At 38.5% G+C, this 21,623-nt stretch overlaps 1 protein-coding gene across 2 annotated transcripts in view; it reads right to left on the reverse strand.

Moving 5' to 3' along the window:
* The window catches only part of Sos1 (SOS Ras/Rac guanine nucleotide exchange factor 1), an 89,110-nt gene that overhangs the window by 36,912 nt on the left and 30,575 nt on the right, over nucleotides 1-21,623 (reverse strand). For both annotated transcript variants that reach the window (XM_041631023.1, XM_041631022.1), the window contains exons 2-8: nucleotides 21,201-21,326; nucleotides 16,107-16,238; nucleotides 14,484-14,648; nucleotides 12,825-13,034; nucleotides 9,576-9,719; nucleotides 6,869-6,979; nucleotides 6,691-6,789 (exon numbers count right to left, since the gene is read on the reverse strand). In XM_041631023.1, coding sequence (XP_041486957.1) covers nucleotides 6,691-6,789; nucleotides 6,869-6,979; nucleotides 9,576-9,719; nucleotides 12,825-13,034; nucleotides 14,484-14,648; nucleotides 16,107-16,238; nucleotides 21,201-21,326 — 987 coding nt within the window. The remainder of the gene's footprint in view (nucleotides 1-6,690; nucleotides 6,790-6,868; nucleotides 6,980-9,575; nucleotides 9,720-12,824; nucleotides 13,035-14,483; nucleotides 14,649-16,106; nucleotides 16,239-21,200; nucleotides 21,327-21,623) is intronic.

Below are 21,623 nucleotides of genomic sequence, written 5' to 3' on the forward strand. Positions count from 1 at the left end.
TAACAGGCAAGCATCCAACATTTTGGTATAATAAAGACTTTTTTTTTGAGAAGTCTCACTGTATGTCGATTAGGGTGGCCTCAACTCAAAAAGAATCTACTTGCCTGTCTCCCAAATGCTGGGATTAAAGGTATATGGTTATCACACCCAACTAATAAAGCCTTTTCTGTATGTGCATTCTTTTCTTTTTATTTAAGTTGATTTAAACTGGGAAATGATGCAAAATAATTGAAGCTAATTATCCTTAAAGAGGTGGCTTATTGTTGCCACAGGAAAAAAGCAGTAGATTCATATACAAATGACAACAAAGAAGCGTTCTCTTGTTACTATCCATGGTGTGACTAACACTCAAACTTCCTACCCAGTGCTGTCTCTAAGATTATATTGCATACGCACTGAGTGTCATCTAAGGAATCATATTGTAAAGCATAATGAAAATGTGTAGGTCCTCTACAGATGATAAAATTTATCCTTTCACAGGAAAGGAGCCACTCACACCCTTGCTTCCTTTTTGGTTCCTTAGAAAGAAGCAGTGGGGAAGCCAGGTGTGGTGGCTCATAACTAATCTAACACTCGGGAATCTGAGACAGAAGGATCACCCAACTTTAAGGTTAGCTGAGCTACAGAGTGAGCTTTATGCCAGCCTGGGCTGAAGAGTAAGGCTTGTTCACATCCACTCCTGGCTCCCTGACAAACAGAGAGAAGCAATGGCAAAGCAGTTATTGTAGTATAATGCACGTATAATGGAGCTCCCAGGGTAGTGTAAAAGAGCTGCCAATGGAAAATGATAGGCTGGGTGGTGGCGGTGCATGTCCTTAATCCCAGCACTCGGGATGCAGAGGCAGGTGGATCTCTGTGAGTTCAAGGCTAACCTGGTCTACAGAGTAAGTTCCAAGATAGCCACAGCTGCAAAGAGAAACCCCGTCTCAAAAAACCAAAAACGAAAATGATATTCACAGAAATATTCTGAAGGATAAAACTTGATCATTTTAACACAAAATAGACTGAACATGGTATCTAATTTGGAGGGTCTGGGTTTTTACAGTGCTGGGGATGGAACCCAGGACCTCATGTATAGTAGGTAGGCATTCTGCTACTGAGTTACATTCCTTCCCCACCTCCATGGTGTTTATCTTTATGAGTTCAGTTTATCAGTAAACACAGAATATCTAGGAACATATGAATTAATGATTTTATTTCTAGAAACTACTTTGCTCCACCATAATATAAAATGAATACCATTTACTTAGATGAATAAGCAGGCTCATGACTGTTCATGACTGTCAGTCCAAAGACCTTCTCACTAATGTACTTGATTAACTGAAATGACATAAAATCCTATTTAGAACTCACGTCTTTGCAGGTTTAATCAAATGAGGCCATGCTAGATTATGACTGAACCCTAAATCCACACACCTGGAGACTTTGTGTTAAGGAAAGGGAGGTCTGGATGCTGACACAAAGAACGGGAAGTGGTGAACCTGAGGCAGGTAGAGGCAAAGCCTGTAGTGAGGCTACCTGTGAAGCAAGGAGAACCCTGGATGGCTGCCTCCTCAAGCCAAGTGAGGACTCTTCCCTAGACCCTTCCAAGATGCAGACCTTGTCAACTCCTGGTTTCAGCCTCCAGAGCAAAAAGGATAACTCCTGTTGCTTTTCAGTCACTAAGGTTATATTATGCTATGGCAGCCTTAGAAAATATTAATTCTATATAATGCATATATAACAGACTTTAACCTGACTTTTACAATGAAAGAAACTTACTTTCCCTTAAGTTACATGGACCCAGTATATTGCAAAGAGAATGGAGTAATTCTCCAGGATATTACTTAAACTTGTTTAATTATTTTGTTGAATCAATTTGTTAATATTCATAATCTTGGTCATTATATTTAATCATAACAATCCAGTCTAACTTTGTTTAATAAAGCAAACAAAACTTGTTAGAAGAATCATGTTGTGGGAGTGGATAGTTTTACAAGTGCAGAAGGAAGTCTTCACTTCATAAAACATTAACTTTAATGTCTCTAACTCGTCTACAGGTCTAAGGACTGTCTAGTTTGGTGGAAATAATGTTTTGAATTGGAGTAGTATTAAAATTAATAAAATCTGATTAAAAAGACATACTGTTCTTCCAGAGGACTCAAGTTTGATTCCTACCCAGGAGGCTCACAATTGCCCGTGATTCCAGATCCAGGGGGTTTAAAACTCTAGCCTCTGAAGGCATCTGCACTCACAGCACACGCACAAACACACTCACATATACTCACAGGCACATACACATGATCAAAAATAAAAGCATAATAAAAAAAGTTAATTGAAAAAAACTTACTAGCCGGGCGGTGGTGGCGCACGCCTTTAATCCCAGCACTCGGGAGGCAGAGGCAGGCGGATCTCTGTGAGTTCAAGACCAGCCTGGTCTACAAGAGCTAGTTCCAGGACAGGCTCCAAAACCACAGAGAAACCCTGTCTCGAAAAACCACAAAAAAAAAAAAAAGAAAAAGAAAAAAAATTTACTTTTTTTAATTGACCAGTAAAATTATATGTATGTATGTGTATGTATATCTGTGTGTAATATATAATTACACACATACATATACATACATACTGGTTTTAGAGACAGAGTTTCCCTGTAGCTTTGAAGCCTGTCCTAGAACTAACTAGCTCTTGTAGACCAGGCTGGTCTTGAACTCACAGAGATTCGCCTGCCTCTGCCTCTCAAGTGCTGGGATTAAAGGTGTGTGCCACCACTGGCCGGCAAAAATTGTATATATTTATGGTATACAACATGGTGCTTGATAAAATAAGATGTTTAACAATATGTACTCCCAAATATAATTTTTCTCAGATGTAAATTTTTATTTATTTATTTATTTTTTCAAGACAGGGTTTCTTGGTAGCTTTGGAGCCTGTCCTGGCTCAAGCTCAGTAGACCAGGCTGGTCTTGAACTCACAGAGATTCCCCCCTAAGTGCTGGGATTAAGGGTGTGAGCCACCACTGCCCGGCTCAGGTGTAAATTCTTAAAATCTACTCTCAGCCATTTTTGAAACCATACAATATTATTAATTGCTGTACTCACCATAGTACACACTCTCATATATATGTATGTATGTTTGTGTATATGTGTACATACGTATGTATGTATGTGTGTGTGTATGTATGTATGTAATTTTCCGAGGTTAGCCTCACATCTCTGTTTAGGATAGATCTTTTGAATTTATTCCTCCTGTCATGAGAAAAAGACTGAATCCAGTGAGGAATTCACCCAAGTCCTCAGAGAGACAGGAGGACTGTTGGTGTGCAACGGCCCTAGCTAATCTGAAGGGGAATGGTCCCATACATTTCCCCTCAGCTTAGGGTGGGCTGTAATGCTGTAATCGTACTATGACTCATCTAGAGGTGATCTTTAGCTTCCCAACCCCAACCACACTTTCTGAGTTCATAGAAGAATTGCAGTCAAGCAGCTGGCAGCCATGGTCATTTTATTCAAGGAATGTGATAATCCTTCTTTTGATAAAAGAAGGGCTTTAAAGAGCAAATTACACAAAGCAAAGCTTCAGCAAACTTAAATTCTAATGAGGTCAGACATCTGTTTCCTTTATCTTCCTCCATTATCTAGGTAATACGTGTTAATAAGCTAACTAGAAGTTAGGCAGAGCCCCTTAACTTAATCTCACTTCTGTGTGATTTAATATTTCCAGAATAAGCTCATTAAATTAATTTTAATCATATTTTGATTAACCCTAATTCTTTCCTCACTCCTAACTGAAATTTTATATCCATTGACAAATATCGTCCTTATACCCCCAACCTCTAGGAACTAACATATTACTGAATCTGACAGTATTATGCTAATACCTGCAAAATATTACCCTATGAATCTGTAAAGTTTAAGGCATTCTATGTTCCCAAATAATCATGTATATATGAAATTTACAATTCAAGTTCTTTTAAAATACAACACAACGTTGACAGGAATTCTAAGAAAAATATGTATTTTTGCTACTCATTATTTAACAAGCATTTAATAAAAGATTTAAATGTCAGGTACCATGCTAGGACACAGGGAAGTTAGAGAAGGAGGAATTCCACCAGGCCAATGGGAGAAACAGGGAAACAAATGCCGCCCTACACTGAACTGGCATATCCAGGGCTGCTGAAGCTCACGGGCAAGACTAAAGAGCTAGCAAGCGGTGAAGCTCAGGAATTCAGACTTTCTGTTGCAGGTGCCAGGAAACCAATTGTACCTTTCAATTTGAGAGTTTAAGGAAGTACAAAGACCATATAAAGAAGGTGCTGTTTTATCTATTCAAGAGATATGAAGATGATGTCATTACAAATGGACACTTGTTGCTGAACACAGATTCAATTCTGATATTAAATTGTGAGGCGCTGCCAGTAAGGGAGAGAAAAGAATCAAAGTTGGTGTGATGGATGGGACCCAAGCTGCCCAATAAAGACGGCTAATGCCGAAAACATCAGAGATTTGGACAGGCAAGACGACAGTGGGAGATGTGGTGAGGGAAAGTGTCACGGACAAGAAGAAACATCTCTAGTGATGAAAACACCCAAGTGTCTACATGAAATAACCTTTGCAATGTTTTAAGTTGATGGTGCTACCTAGTGAAATAAGCACTCTATAAAAAGGAAACCAGGGCTCAAAAAAGTCAAGTGATTTTTCTCTAGCCACACAGTTTGCGGGCAGAAAGACTTCAACAACTACAAAATCCCAAAACGCACTCAGCATACAAATACATTATGGCTAGATTCCAACTACCCCTCAAATCTTAGCATTTGGTGCCTCCATCTGCCCTGATCTCATGCAGTCAGTTCTTTACCAAGTATAGATGGACAGTTCAGAGTAACAACAATTCCCCAAAGAGAAAAAATTAGAATACTAAGTTATCCTCTGGCCTCATAGACAGTGTGTGCACACAAGTGCATTTACTTATGTATACACATGCAAAATAAATAAGAATACAAGCAGTACATCAGTGCTGAAAAGAATCCAGAGTGGAACAAATGACCAGCCTGTCGGTCAGTTTTCTTTCCTTGCACTACCCATATACTGTTTACTTTGCAAAGTAATATGATTTAGGGATATACATTCTCAAATGAGTAGAAAAATATTAAATCCTAAAAAGGGTTCTTAAAATGTGATTACCATTGCTATAATTTTTGGAAATCTTAATTAGAGGTATAATGAAAATCATCCCCCCACTTCTCAAGACTGGGGTTCATACTGGCCTAGACTGGCCTAGATTCGCTATGTAGCCTTGCCTGGCCTCAAATTCATAGTAACCCACTTGCCTTAGTCTCTCAAATGCTCATACTGTAGGTTTGATCCACTATACATATAAATTTAAATAGCATTCTTATTTAAAAATAAATTATTTCTTTAGAGTGTGTGTGTGCACTGTGTGCAGGTATGGAGGTAGGTAAGAGGGCACTTGCAGAAGTCAGTTCTCTCCTTCCACCATGTGGGTCCCAGGAGTCAAACTCAAGTAATTAGGCTTGGTGGCAAGCACAATCTCACTGGCCTTTATGATTTTTTTGAGATAAAGTTGAACTCTGTTGCCCACAGTGGCTCACAACAGCTTAAAGTGCTGGGTTTACAGGTAAGAACAACTATACCCAACAACCTCTTTTCTTTAAAAGCTATTTTGAATTCTGTGTATGTTTGTGTGCCTGTGAGTATATGCTATGTGTGTGCGTGTACCCACAGAGGCTGGAAGAAGGCACTGGACCTCCCTGAAGCTGTAGCCATAGGTGGTTTGTTAGCTGTCCAGCATGGGCGCTAGAAACTACACCCAGGACCTCTAGAAGAGTGTCACGTGCTAAGCCACTTTCTACCCTTTAAGTTTCCATGTGAGTGCGCATGTGTGCGTGTACATGTATGGTATCCGTGTACATGGAGGTCAGGGACAACGTTGTGTGCGTGTACATGTATGGTATCCGTGTACATGGAGGTCAGGGACAACTTTGTGGCACTGTTCTCTTTCCTCCTTTCTGTGAGCTCTGGGATTGAACTCTACTTGCCAGGCCATGTGACAAGTGTCAGCCAGTTTCATCTTGCTAGCCCTTAATTTTTCTTATCAAGCTGCTCAATTTTATAACCTTTCAAATCCTCATCAAAGCTTCTTACTTCTATTTATAAATTAATAAACTTTAAAGTTTTATGTGGCTACTCAATCCTTTAGAATTTCATTTCTTCTTAATATTTTAATTATGATCAATTGGAGAATTTTTACTAGTATACAAATTCACTGTTTCTAAAATAGTAACAATAGTGAGTTTAACAGATATAACTGCAAAGCTGAGCTATGAAAATCTATTGAACTAAGTATTATTTTCGTCTTATTTTCATATTGGGTCCCTGATGAAGAGTCCCTGCAACTACTGAGGTCCTCAAACGGAGTCTTGGATGCATACACAGCTGTTTTCAAAGAATCTTATCCATTTAAGCAAAAAGGCCACATGATTAAAGATAAAGTTGCTTTACAGTTCAGTAGTAAAGTCAGAAAAAACATGTTGTTTACTTACTTCTGCAGATTTGCTTAAAACTGCTTCTCAGCTGGACAAAGAAAATGAATATACACTAATGGATATGGACACTCAGATAATAATTTTCTAATAAAGTGGCAAAAAATGACAGCAGACTGCTTTGTAAATACCAGTGAAAGCTTCCTTACCTTCAGAAGCTCAAAGTAATGCAGACAGTGGTACACGGGAGCGAGCAGCAGCCGGGGCAGGACATACTGGACAGCTTCTTTGAAGCCCTCGCCTATTGACTAAAAAAGGAAGAAAGTTAACTTTTTTTAAGAGCTTAATTTTCTGACATTGTGAAATTTGATTTAATAGTCACTCTACCTGCAAATAAAGTGCTGCCCCAGGCTTTGATAACTGACTAAGGAAACGGTCATGGAATCCAGGTCGTAAAATATCCCGAGCATATGATTCATATGGGTCAAATGCTAGTTCCTTAAAAATAAAGACAATAAAATAAGTGTAAAAAATCTATCTCCAAGGTAAAATATAAATGACCCACCACCCAAAATATAAAAAATTAAATTATGAACCAATCTACACAAACATAATATTTCTTTTAAAGATTCCAAATGAAAATTGAGTGGTTATTATAATTTAACAGAATAAATCTAATATTCTTAAGTAAAATAACACATACTTTTTTTCTTCTAAGTAATAGGATCAATGTACACTAAGATACTTCTCTGTCCTAAGAGTGGGCAGACTTGGTTCTAGAAAACAGCACAGCTTAACAGATGGGTATGACTAAGTAAGACATGAGCATTTAAGACCCTGATGTTAGATATTTATTTTCTCAGATTTAAAGGTGTTGGCCTAGAGAAATGGCTTAGCAGTTAAGAACACTTGTTGCTCTTGCGGAGGACTCAGGCACCCTCACAGTGGCTTACAATGACCCATAATTCTAGTTTCAGGATATCTCATGCCTTCTTCTGGATTCTGGGGGCACCAGGAACATATGTGGCACAAAATCATACATGCAGGCAAAATACATAAAATAAATAAATATAAAAAAAATTTTTTTTTGGTATTGGATTTTACTTTCCTACTTTGTAAATCAGAAGCTTCTGTCATCTAAAAGTCTATTGTAGTTTTCACAAAACTAACAATTCAAACTGTAAAATCAAAACATCATTATTAATATTACCAGTCATCAATAAGCAAGTCTCGTAGCTAGGTCTATAAAAGTACTGATGAACCCTGAGGAAATATAGAGTAGGTTTATTGATTTTAGCAAGAGAAATAGGACCTTTCCCATCTCAATCCAGTGCCCTATTCCACTTAATGTAAAGTTAGGAGTGACAGAGATAGCTCAGTGAGTAAAGATGCCTATCGACAAGCCTGATGACTTTAGTTCAATCCCTGGGACCCACAAAATGGAAGGATACAACTGACTCACACAGTGTCCTCTAACCTCTGATACATGTGAATGAATTCCAGATTCTGACAAGTGTTCCTTTCTATAAAAGCTAATTCTAAAAGAGACAAGAGGAAGGATGTAGTAGCAGTAAAGAATAAGACAAATGACTAAAAGGTATGAATTACCTTTAGTGTTGGTTTTTAAACTACTTCTTCAGATTCAGTAGAACACCGGGTCTGAAACCCCTTCCAGCTGGAGCTCTGGTCACTCTGAGGTGACGTGACAGGGAATGCTCCTGGCTATCCTGCTTCCTTACATCTTCGTTCAACTCCTAATTTTTCTCTCTCTACTGATTAATGCTATCCGTGTCACATGCCAAGACTCTGTAATTCCATCCTGTTCCACTGTCTGTCTATATTGGTAGCAACACTCTACTCTGATACTACTATTCAATAAATCTACATATGTGATAGAGGGTTTCCTCGGTCTGCTGTTCCTCTAAATTAATTTTCTTTTTTTTTTTCTGACATGGGCGTGGGTGGCAAGTGGTGGGTAAGAAATTCAAAACAGGATTCTCATTGTGTAGCTAGCACAAACTACCCTAGAACTTGCAACATAACCCAGACTTCACACTCATTCTTAGACACTAAAGACAACTTGCTGTACACTGACTGTTAACTTTAATGAACTACTGAGTTTCTCCATCCATTAAAATAGCATAGTATATTCCCATTTACTCATACATCCTATATGAATCTAAATATTTTACAATTTTTCTTAACAAAGGTCTTACATACTTTTAGTTAGGCTTTTTATCATCATTATTGTGTACATGTATGTGTGTACAGGTGTGTCATCATCATCATTGTGTACATGTGTGTGTACAAGTGGGTCATCATCACTGTGTACCTGTATGTGTGTACAGGTGTGTGCAGGTCAGAGGACGTTTGGGAGTCAGTTCTCATTCTACCACAGTTCTAGTGATTGAACTCTTAGGCTGGACCTCACCCAGGGACCAAGCTCAGGCTGTCGAGTCTGCACAGTGCTTTATGGGTGGAGCCATCTTGCCTTCCCTACTTTCTTACTGAGTATCTTCTAACACATGGCAGTTTTTGCCTTTAAGGCTCTATATCCTGATGGCTGTCACAGCACCGAAATGCTCATCTTTCCTCTAAGCCGCTACAGTGAACTTACCTAATTTTTTTTTTAGTGTTGTTTTCTTGTATCTGCTAAATAATGACTACAAATAAGAACAACTCTTCTCATTGTTGTTTTTTGAGACAGGGTTTCTCTGTGTAGCCCTGGCTGTCCTAGAACTCACTCTGAAGACTATGCTGGCCATGAACCACAGAGATCCACCTGCCTCTGCCTCCCAAGTGCACCACTGCCCAGCAGACAACTCTGTCATTTTGTACTAGGCAGTCCCTGAATGATTCACAGTGAGGCACTAGGACTGGCTGCAGTGTTACTCCTCTGTGAATCTGGGAAAGACAACCTTTTCTGTGTTTGATCACAATAAATGTTGACAATGATTCTATGAGAAAAGAGCAAAAATGCATTTATAAGTTAATTACCTGTGACTTGAACTGGAAATAGGAATTATAAACCTATTTTTAATGTAAATGTAGACTTATAAACAGACTTTCTTTTGTTATATAATGACATACTTACCTCTGCTAAGTCTTCAAAACAGCTTCCTACTAATGGGTGGGGACTGCCTTCATCTGTCATTTCTACAGTGTCTTCTATATGGCCCAGTAACTTTACACTAAGTTCATGTATATCTACTATACGACTAAATATGTTTTCTACATCCTGTGGAGAAAAGGGAAAGAAATATTAACTCAGTCATGTTGTATAATAAGATACCTTTTTAGTAAATAAAATCATATTATAACTAAAGTTTAATAGACTGAGGAATTTTAGTGACTCACAATAAAAACACTTCAAAATTCCTTTTTGTGATATATAGTTAAGAAATACTCATCTCTGTCAATCGTTTTGCTTTAGAACATCTTGATATGCACAGTTCAGCAGAGAGCAACAGGGTCTAGTTGTGTGTCTCTGCATTACATTTGTTGTGTCCAAATTCTGGTTGAAGGGCATGAAGAAAACTATGGCTTTATCCAGATACATAATTTTATCCAGACATGTAATGGGAAAATGCAGGAAAATTTTAATAATCTATTCAACAAACTGTGATATTTTTTTTGTCTTCTGTGTAGTGTCTGTGTAGCTTTTCTATTGAGATTTAATTAACATATCATAAAATAATTGGTTTTCTGAGAGAGGATGCTGAGGGTACTGCACATGGGACTTAAGGAAACTGTCTAAGGCAGGAAAGTATTTCCTGTCTTGACAATGACAGGGTCAAATATGGAGAAATAAATGTACAAGATCTCACAAAAAGTATATATTAAGTAAGTCTTATCTTCCTATGCGTGGACCATGTAAGTACAGTATAAGATGTACTGACAGGATGTATTCCCCACTGATGTGTGGACCGTGTCAGTACAGTATAAGATGTACTGACAGGATGTATTCCCCACTGATGTGTGGACCGTGTAAGTACAGTATAAGATGTACTGACAGAATGTATTCCCCACTGATGTGTGGACCGTGTAAGTACAGTATAAGATGTACTGACAGGATGTATTCCCCACTGATGTGTGGACCGTGTAAGTACAGTATAAGATGTACTGACAGGATGTATTCCCACTGATGTGTGGACCGTGTAAGTACAGTATAAGATGTACTGACAGGATGTATTCCCCACTGATGTGTGGACCGTGTAAGTACAGTATAAGATGTACTGACAGGATGTATTTCCCACTGTTTTACTTACAGTCCCTACAGCCACAGTTCTACTCTCTAAACATTCCATGCAAACAGATGACATGTATTACCCTGGCATTAATAAACTCATCATTTCATACACATTAATTGTAATACAGTCTCTGAGACCATATAATTTTAAATGGTCTGTTAAAATTTACTGATTACTATTTTATCAGTGATTTTTATTTAGGTCAAATTAATTTTGAGAAATGGTTTGTAGGCCGGGCGATGGTGGCGCACGCCTTTAATCCCAGCACTCGGGAGGCAGAGGCAGGCGGATCTCTGTGAGTTCAAGACCAGCCTGGTCTACAGAGCTAGTTCCAGGACAGGCTCCAAAGCCACAGAGAAACCCTGTCTCGAAAAAACTAAAAAAAAAAAAAAGAAAAAGAAAAAGAAATGGTTTGTATACAGTAAGAGATCCCTTCTTTAAATGTATTTTTGGTGAGATTGTAACCTCTTTCTAGTCACTACCCACATTTTGTCTTAAAAAGGTTTTTATGGGGCTAGAAAGATGGCTCAGCAGTTAAGAGCACTGGTTTGATTCCCAGAAACCACGGGGCTTATAATTCCAGCCCCAGGAGATCCAATGTCCTCTCCTGGCTGCTACAGGAAAACAATCACATATAAAATAAAATCAAAGAATATTTTTTAAAACTTTTCTTATGTTTTATCTGCATCAACTCCCACAATCCTCACTGCCAGAAAATGAGTGTCCATTACTAGACAATTATCTTTTCCAGAACATTTGATAAGTGGAAACCCATCTTGTGTGTCCAGCTTCTCTGCTCATGTTCTTGAGATTCAGTTATTGGGGTGTATGCATAAGTACTTCATTCCTTATGCCTAGAGAGTAGCTGTCTACTCTAAGGGTAAATCATAATCATCCTATGTCTTCACCTTTCATAGGGTAACATGGAAAATTTACAAACCCATAAGTAGTCACTCCACGTTCTTCTCAGTATCTGATGCTTTAAAAAAAAAAGTCCTTCTAATATATATGTGGAAATATCTCACTATGCTTGATTTGTATTTCTCTGTTAATTAATGATACTGAACACCATTCAGCAAGTTTTGTTTGTTGATTTTTGTCTAAGATATTGTCTCTACTCTTTTTTTAAAAGTAAATTTAATGAAACAACTTAAATGTCATGTACTTCATACATTTAAACTAATTCAATAAATAGTGCTTAGCATATTTATAAACTTATAAAATCTAATTCTTTATTTTTGTAGTGGTGGGAACTGAGCCCAGAGTCTCATATACCTATCAGACAAGTGCTTGGCCACTGGGCTGTACTTCTGCTCCTGGTCCTTTATTGTTTAATAGTCACTCATTGCTGTACCTTGAGCTCCAGAGCCCACTCCTGGGGAGCACTACAGCCCATCAGTCACCAGGCTCTGTGGCCGTTCTCGGTTAGTGAGATTAGTATGGACACTATCCTGAGACTAGTACCACTGTTACAGGGCTGCTGTGACGCTCATCACACTTGAGGGCATTTTTTGTCTACAGCTTTGCCTTGACTGTTTAGAGACAAGAGCTATTTCTTGCTCATCTAAATATGGTATCCAACAATACAGCTGCTGCTGATAAGGATCAGTTAAATGACTCAAATGAGTCAATTGAATCAAAAATATCTTCCACCTAACAAAGTTTTTTTTTTCTTTTTTTTTTTTTTGGTTTTTTGAGACAGGGTTTCTCTGTGGCTTTGGAGCCTGTCCTGGCACTAGCTCTTGTAGACCAGGCTGGTCTCGAACTCACAGAGATCCGCCTGCCTCTGCCTCCCGAGTGCTGGGATTAAAGGCGTGCGCCACCACCACCCGGCTCACCTAACAAAGTTTTATTCCTTGAAATAAATGTATTATTATGTGAATTCATTTTCACTTATATAATTAGTCTATTTTAGATTTTGTCTTTCAATTTCTGTTTAATCTCTTGAAACTGCTATAGTACTTTATTTGTGACCATAAATTTAAGTTCCACAACTTAAAAAAAATTGTTAAATTAGAAGTTATGAATTATGTAAGTTCAAATTTGAAGTGAAATTTAACAACACATGCAAAAATAGCATAAAATATACTTACATAAGATGAAAACAATTTAGAATTAGAGACAAAGGGTTCTCGAAAAACTTTTATAATTAGATTTAATTCTCTTATATATTGTCGAATTTCTGCCATGAATGCTTTTACCAAATCATAATAAGTTTGTTCTCCTGAGGTGGAAGGCTCTTCATCAGTTAAAGATAAAATATTTATGTCTTCTACATCTTGATGAAACATATCCATCAATACCTATTAGTGAGAGATATAAAACAAAATTGTAAAATAATTATCTAGTCTAACTGAAGGTAAATGCCCTAGAATAGTTTTCCATTCATGAGAGCATATACATAATGTGTGTGTGTGTAAGCTGAAGGACAAACTCTCCCTAAGGATTTTTTGAAATGGGCTGAAGAGAAGAGATGGTTCCGTGGTTAAGAGCAATTGATGCTCTTTCAGAGGACCTGGGCTCTATTCCCAGCTCACACATGGGGGCTCACAGTCTTCCTTAATTCCAGTTCCAGAGATCTGATGCCCTCTTCTGGCCTCCTTGGAGACTAGGCATGAGCATGGTGACAGACATACATGCAGGTAAAATACCCATATACATTTAAAAAAATTATTCAAAAAGTTTACAATTATTACTCTTGTTGAAACTCATCCTTCCCATTCCTGTGGACTACTTAATACTTAAGTCACTGCAATATATTTTACCTTAGGCTACCATATAAGTCACCTTTCGATACCTCTGGAACCTTGTTGTTTTGTTGCGTTTAATATTTTTAAGCCTTAGAGACATAGTCTCATATAACTGAAGCTAGTCATACGCTCACTATGCAGCCAAGGTAGCATCAGTTCTGATGCTTCTGCCTGCACAGCTGAGTGCTGAGATGACAAGCTTGCACACCATGTGCTGCTTACGCAGTGCTGGAATCGAACCCAGGGCAGTATACACTCTAGGCAAGCACTCTACCAATCAGACTACATCCCAGCCCCTTTTAACATGTTTCTCTATATCTCATTCTGTGTGAGCACATAATAGATACATAAAAATATTTTATTTATATGATTCATTAAGAAGCAGCAAGCAGAAGGACTGGATAGATGGCTCAATGGTTAAGACGAACACAGACTGCATTTTCAGTTTCCAGCAGCCATGTCAGGCATTTCAGAACTGACTATAATTTCAAGTTCAGGGGGATCTGACGCCCTGTTTTGGCTTCTCTGAGTCCCCGCATGTACACTGTATACATAAACTCATGAAAGTATACACACATACATATTTAAAACAAAGTAGCAAACATTTTGTATTTCAGTTTCAAAATTTTAATCATTAAAACCAAGTACTTACGCATTTAAAAATATGAAAACACTTGTAATACTTCAGACCAGGTCACTTATTTCATTCTAGATTACTCTATAAGAACAAACACTAAGACATAAATAGATTGGGTAATGAGATTGTCCGAGCATGAGGAAAGCCCAAACAGAATGCCATCAGAAATGCTTTCTTCCCTGCGAAGGCATTCAGGTGTCATACATCTCTACCTTATTCCTACACAGTAACAATCTGGATGCATGCTATTAGATTACTGAAAATCCTCCCAACACATAATGCAGTGTCCAATTCTTTCTGAAGAAGACATTAGCATCTGATAAATCATAAGTAAAATTTATGAATAAAACACACAGAGCTCTTACCTTATCAGCACACATTGCCACTTTAATGTCTTGTTTTGTGATTTCATAATGTCGTATATTTCTTACATAATTCCCCACCAATTTTAAAATATCTGCAGAAATATATTCTAATACTGCTACTATGTAAACAGAAACCTGGTGGTCAATTTTATAACCCAAGACCTCCTGAAAAATTAAAAAGAAAGTATGTTTAAACACCATATACAGTAAACTTAATATACTGACTAAAAAAAAAAAAAGTACACGACTTGACTGGGCAGTGGTGGTGCACGCCTTTAATCCCAGCACTTGAGAGGCAGAGGCAGGTGGATCTCTGTGAGTTCGAGGCCAGCCTGGTCTACAAGAGCTAGTTCCAGGATAGGCTCCAAAGCTACAGAGAAACCCTGTCCCCCCACCCCCAAAAAAATACACGACTTAACTTTTACTGAAGCTTGTCATTACCAACATTTAATAATTTAAGTTTCACTGGTTCAATCATGAGAAATAAAGATACAAAGCTATATATATATAGAATACACACATACACACTTTTAAAAAGCTAAGAAAAGGAAGCAGAATTGTCCCTCGTCATGTACACTACTTCAGCAGTGCACGTTACTAGGTAGGTAATGCTATCCTAACCGGGAAAGTTTAGGTTTAGAGTCAGAAGCAAATGGTCTCTGTTACCAAGTAGGAATGCACACAAGAAGCTACACAAAATCTTTTTCTTACGAAACAAGAGTGTCTATAATATTGGCATCCAGGAATAGCTATTAGTCTTATACCTCAATAGTTTCCCAAGAAACCGGGGTTCCCCAAGGAGCCTTATGGCACTTTGTTGGCTTTCTATGGAAAAAAAAAGCTATATGCTACTGAGCACGTTAAATAGTCCTATTATTGAACTTAATAGAGAGTATGTTCTTTTGTGGAACTAATTTCCTCAAGAAAGATGAATTCTAAACAAGAGGAGAAAATAAAAGTCAGTTGGGTATAACAATGCATGTCTTTAATCCCAGTACTTGGGAGGCAGAAGCAGAATTACAAATCCTAGGTCAAGGCCAACCTGAGTAATAAAGTAAGACTCCATTTCAAAGGGGAAAAAAACAGAATAACTTTTACTAAGGTTTTAAATATTGTACTAAGGTGTGTGTGTGTGTGTGTGTGTGTGTGTGTGTGTGTTTGTGAATTTGTCACAGTAAGAAACAAAATTAGCATTATTAGGATTCTCGGCACGTTTCTGTCAGTTCTGGGAAGATTAAAGTGATTAACTTAAATCTAAGTAGGACCAGCTCATGTAAGTAATATGTGGGATTTCTGTCGGTGACAACAGCTGCCTGCTGCGGCTTCACCGCAGCTTCTGCACAGATCTAACAGATCTGAAAAGTTTTATGGGACACTCGGGTCTGAGCAGCAAGGACAAGAAATTTTACAAATTCTATTTTCTAGCAACCTCTGAGGTAAACAAAATCCACAATATAACTTTATTTATTACTATTGGTCTGAAATTACATTAAACCACGCTGCCCAATCTATATTCATTATCATAGTACCCATGCCACAACATGAATTCCTAGAAAACTTACAACGATTTTCTTATTCAATTAGTTTGCCTTTCAAAGGCAAGACGGCAGGATTTCAGCTTACCCTTAACAAATGATGAATTCTTTCTGCTGGCAGAGATAAAGGGTTTCTTCTCTTTCTCTTTTCAATAGCTGATTGGGCATCAGCTATTGCCCATTTATCAATTGGATGAGGGAAACTTTTTTGAACGCGTTCCTTAAAAAATAGGAAAACAACAACTAAACAACAGACAAATGAAACAGAGTTCGTCACTTAAATTTTTCTTTTAAATAAAAATTCACAAAGCTGAGCTTTTCACATAATTTATATTGTAAACATGATTTTAGTGGTTGTCAGTGTATTAGTTTCATAATTATGTGACTAAGGGACTGGACACACTTTAATTACCCGGGAAATCACACCCTGAATTCCACCTTCACTGACACTGATGGCAAGACTGACCCATCACTTTAAACATCACTCTTACAGTTTCAAGGAAGGAGACTTAAACTAATTTAGCAAATACAACTCCAATATTTTTGGTCCTCGGGAGGGTGGAGGGTTGCAAGGCAAGACAGGGTTTCTCTGTGTAGTTCTGGCTGTCCTGGAATTCGCTCTATAGACCAGGCTGACCTCAACCTCTCCAAAAACGCCTGCTTCTGCCTCTAGCTGCTGGGATTAATAGCATGTACCATCATCACAAGCTCAATAAATTCTTATGTACTTGTATTTTTACTTTAATCCCAATCATAAATTCCAGTAGCATTTTCAATTAAAACCTCAGAGATGTTTCTTTCTCCAACCCTCATGTGAGAATATTTCTATCAAAACTGTCTACAAGTCACGAAGCTAAGTGGTTTGTATCAATAACAGCAAAGCACAGTTCCATCTTTTAGCAAACTACTTCAAATCTATCATCTCCAAGTTATATGGTTAAAATATGATATGATTGGAAGTTAAAGAATGGCCTGTCATAATAGCTAAACCCCCTATTTTAAAGTAATTTACTATTAGCAAAAAGTGCTCCCTCCTCCAGTGTTTAAAACCCACTTGCAGTACACCTCGGTTATAGCCAGTAGAGGTCAGTATTACAAAGTCTCACTATTCAGCTAGGCATGTGAAACAACCAGATGGAATTGAACATTGCCCCAATACAAACCTGAATGGAAGTTTTATCAGTAAGTACATTGCACAGACACTGTAGAGCTAGGTGTGAGGAAGGTACACAGTGCATTTAGGACATCCTGGGAGCAGGTTTGCACACAGACACTGTAGAGCTAGGTGTGAGGAAGGTACACAGTGCATTTAGGGCATCCTGGGAGCAGGTTTGCACACAGACACTGTAGAGCTAGGTGTGAGGAAGGTACACAGTGTATTTAGGACATTCTGGGAGCAGGTTTGCACACAGACACTGTAGAGCTAGGTGTGAGGAAGATACACAGTGCATTTAGGACATCCTGGGGGCAGGTTTGCACACAGACACTGTAGAGCTAGGTGTGAGGAAGGTACACAGTGCATTTAGGACATCCTGGGGGCAGGTTTGCACACAGTTATCTAATCCTCTCTTCATCTGTGTGCAAGACTGTTCAGGTGCCAGTCTTTAAAACTGCATATTTTAATTCCATTAGACGTAGTTTAATCAGAAGTAAAAGAATTCTTGTAGTTAAAAAAAAAAAGTAGCAAAGCTCTTTAACTGCCTAGTTGGAACCCTGCCTGCTATCCATATTTGATAAAGGTAATACAAAGGTCCAAAATGGTGGCAGAGCAAGAGGCTAGGAGGGGTGGCAGAAGTGAAAGGGAAAGGATAACAAAAGAACATCCAAAACACAAAGCACCCCTTGCTCCCCTTAGCTCTCTCCTCCTCTAGTCACTCTGGCACTGTGCTTTGGTCTGTACCAGGGCCTTCTGCCTCCTGGGTAAGAGTTCTACCACGAGGCTGCAGCTCTTCACCAGCCATGGGACTCCTAGCACTTCGAAACCTCAAACCAGAGAAACAACATGAAACATAAGACATGAAAGTCAAAGAGACAATTATTGGGGGATGGGACGGGGAATCAGCAAAAAGGGAACAGGAGGGACGGAACAGGGAGAGGGCGATAACAACAAAGTATAAATGACATATGCCTGAAAATGCCATAGAAAATCCTTATAGCCTGGTGAAACTCACTTGCTACACTAGTCTGAAAACATGAGGTCAGTCCCTGAGCTCAGAAACCCACAGGGGAAGAACAGACTCCACAGCTGTCTTCAGCTTCCATACACACTACATGCATGCCTGCACTAGCAAACCCTCTCCTCTCCCTATCCCAACCACCCATGCACACATACATTCACGCACGCGCGAGCACAGACTAATTAAAAAAATGTTTTCATCCACCACTTTGTCTGCGAACTTTAAAAACAAACAGACAGACAGACAGACAAACAGTGCAGTAAAATCTCCAAGCTGGTGAGACAGCTCCACAGGTCAGGGCACTGGCAGCCTCATGACCTGAGCTTGGTCCCCAGAACTGATGGGAAAAAAACTCCTGAAAGTTGTTCCCTTCATGCAAATGTGGCATGTCTACATACACACACAAAGTTAAATGATACATTTTCAATAGTTTATAGGATACCCATATACAGAAACTGAAACAGGGCTCCTGAATAAACCTGGCCCTTGTTTTAGGAAGCACCTCATCTTTTCTGTTTCCTTCTGGATGATCAATGCACCAAGTGATCATATGGCCTGGAAAGCCATCTCTCCAGCCCCCCAAATTGTTTTTGTTTGTTTGTTTTTGAGGGTTTTTTTTTTTTGCCTTAAGTCTTCATTTGTATCTATTCTCTTCTGATGGTCAATTTTCAAACACATAAGAAAAGAGAAAGATACCCTATAGGATTGTTTTAAGAATATACAAATTTTAAACTAGCACTTTGAAATTATAAAATTTCAGTGGTTAAGAGCTAGGTCTCTTCCAGGAGACCTGAGTCTGATTCCTAGCTCTGCCATCAATCACATAGCTCACAACTGCCTGTAACCCCAGATTCAGGGGGATTGTGCTGGATTGTTTTATGTCAACTTGACACAAAGTAGAGTCACCAGAGAGAAGGGAACCTCAAGTGAAAAAATGTCTTCATAAGATTTGGCTGAAGGCAGTCCTGTAGGCATTTTCTTAACTAGTGATTGATGGAGGAGGACCCAGCCCATTGTGGGTAGAGCCATCCCTAGGCGAGTGGCCCGGGATTCTATAAGAAAGCAGGCTGAGCAGCCAGTAAGCAGCTCCCTTCATGACCAGTGCATTAGCTCCCGCCTCCAGGTTTCTGCTCTGTTTGAGTTCCTGCCCTGGCTTCTTTCCATGATGGACTACAGAGAAGACCAAACCAAATAAACCCTTTCCTCTCCAACTTGCTTTTTGGTCATGGGGTGTCATCACAGCAGTAAAAACCCTAAGACAGGGATCCAACTCCTTTGGTCTCTGTGGGTACCTGCACTGTGTACATACCTACACACAGGTGTGCACATACATACAGTTTAATATAATAAAAACAAATGTTTGAAAAAGAAATGATAACGCTTATTATATAAGTGACTGACATTTCTTATTGCCATATTCTTACATATTCTTGCACAAAACTATCTCCAGTCCTAAAGCCTACACATTAGAATTTCATATGGTTTTCTGTTCCTAGTTTATAGATTAAAGATGAAATGAGACAAACAAGGTTACATAAACATGACAGAAAGATCTGATTTGTGTTTGCAATGTCATCAGATTCCTAGAATATACCAACATCAGATACCAACATCAGAATAATATGCAAGGTGACATTTGTAAGTCCTTTCTAATACACTAGACATTAAGTCTGGATTCTGCGAAACCATGGAAGCACAAGCAAGGATCAAATAGAAAACCCAACTGAAATTGTTGATGTGATATAATCAGGCAAGCAGTGCTACTAAGATCCCTGTGAAACAACAGAAATAAGTATTTAAGAGAAATTATGAATAAAAAATCTGTCTTTAAAATTAAATGGAAATGGGAAGAAATCAGCAATGTTTAACAGGGAACTCTTGAAATCCCAGCAAATGGGAGGTGGAGGCAGAAGGATTAAGAAATGTTCTTGACTATACGGCAAGTTGAATTTAAGGCCAAACTGCGCTACATGTGATCCTGTCTCAAAAACAACAAAACAAAACCACCACAAAGAACCTACTGTAAATGAGTTAAAAAATAAGAATTACACAGTACATGATCTTTTCTATATTTCAAACCTGTTTTCCCCCTTTCTTTTTTTGGGGTGTGGGGCCAACCCTGGAGACGGAATTTGAGGCTTCATGTATCCTAGCCAATAAGATACACCCCTAATCTTCAATGTTCCTAGACAGTTCCATTAGCTGCTTCTTTGAAACAGCAAACTTCCACACTCATCTAAAGTCCTGTGACTTGTAGGAGTTAAGGATAACAATAACTAGAACACTCTCCTGGATTCTTTTGCTTTGCTTTTGAGACAGGTCTCACACAGCCCAGGCTAGCCTTGAACTCCCTATACAGTTAAAGTTGATTTGGAAACCTGATCCAATCTTGCCTTTACCTCCCAATTGCTGGTATTAAAGGTTTGCAGAACAGCAATGTTTGGCACCATAATTTTTTAAATCCACACCTTGGGAACCTTCAGCTCTGTCTGTCAGCACATACTCACATTTGCTTTGTAACTGTTACCAGCGCAGTTATAAGTTCATCTTTCTCTGATCCCAATCTTTCCTGCTATTCTCCCTGAGGTATTTTCAGATACTTTATTATCAATCCTTTAACTTTCTGAAATTTAAAGGAAATGTTTTTGGGATGAAAACTTTGCACATGTTCTACTCTTAAAAGTATGAACATCTCTGTGAGTTCAAGACCATTCTGGTTTACATAGCAAGTTCCTGGGCAGCCAGGACTAACTATAGAAAGAGGCTTTGTCTCAAAAAAGAAAAGATTCTAGTAACAACAAGAAGTTGTCCATTTAAACTGAAAAGTCAGATCTTAAAGTTTCACAGCTAAGACACAGATAAGCTATCACATACCCAGAACAAAGTTTAAAGACATCCATGAGCAACCTGAAGAGCTAATGCTTTTCTCTTTCACTGCCATTACAACAAACATGCAAGCTAGAAATACATATAGCCTACAGGACAAAAGGTGTCATTTATCATACCTCCACATCTGAAGCACTCCGGGGCTGAGCTTGGCACAGCATGTTTAATAATTGCAAAATTAATTCTTCAACATACTGAAGAGCATCATCATTAGACTCGAGGGTAGGATGAACTTGCCCCTGAACCTATAAACAGAAAGTGAAGTAATTAGAGTACGGGTTTGTACTAAAGAATTTGGATTAGCCCACAAATACAGATTGACTGTTGTCCAAAAATCAGGGCTTCTCAACCTTTTGTTCCCAGCCTCATGCACCATGTAGGCTATTAATATCTTTTGGAGATCCAGTTACCTAATTGTAATTTCACTATTTTTGCATACACTATGGATTGCAATGAAATGCAGAAATGGGAGTAGGAGAGAGTGGCTATGGCGGTGATAAAATACTCAGTTTATGTGGGATGCCTGCCCAGAACCAGCTAGA

The sequence above is a fragment of the Microtus oregoni genome, unplaced genomic scaffold (genome assembly GCF_018167655.1).
Source record: "Microtus oregoni isolate MIOR12 unplaced genomic scaffold, Mior012 000036F_ref0000092, whole genome shotgun sequence".
Lineage (NCBI taxonomy): Eukaryota > Metazoa > Chordata > Mammalia > Rodentia > Cricetidae > Microtus > Microtus oregoni.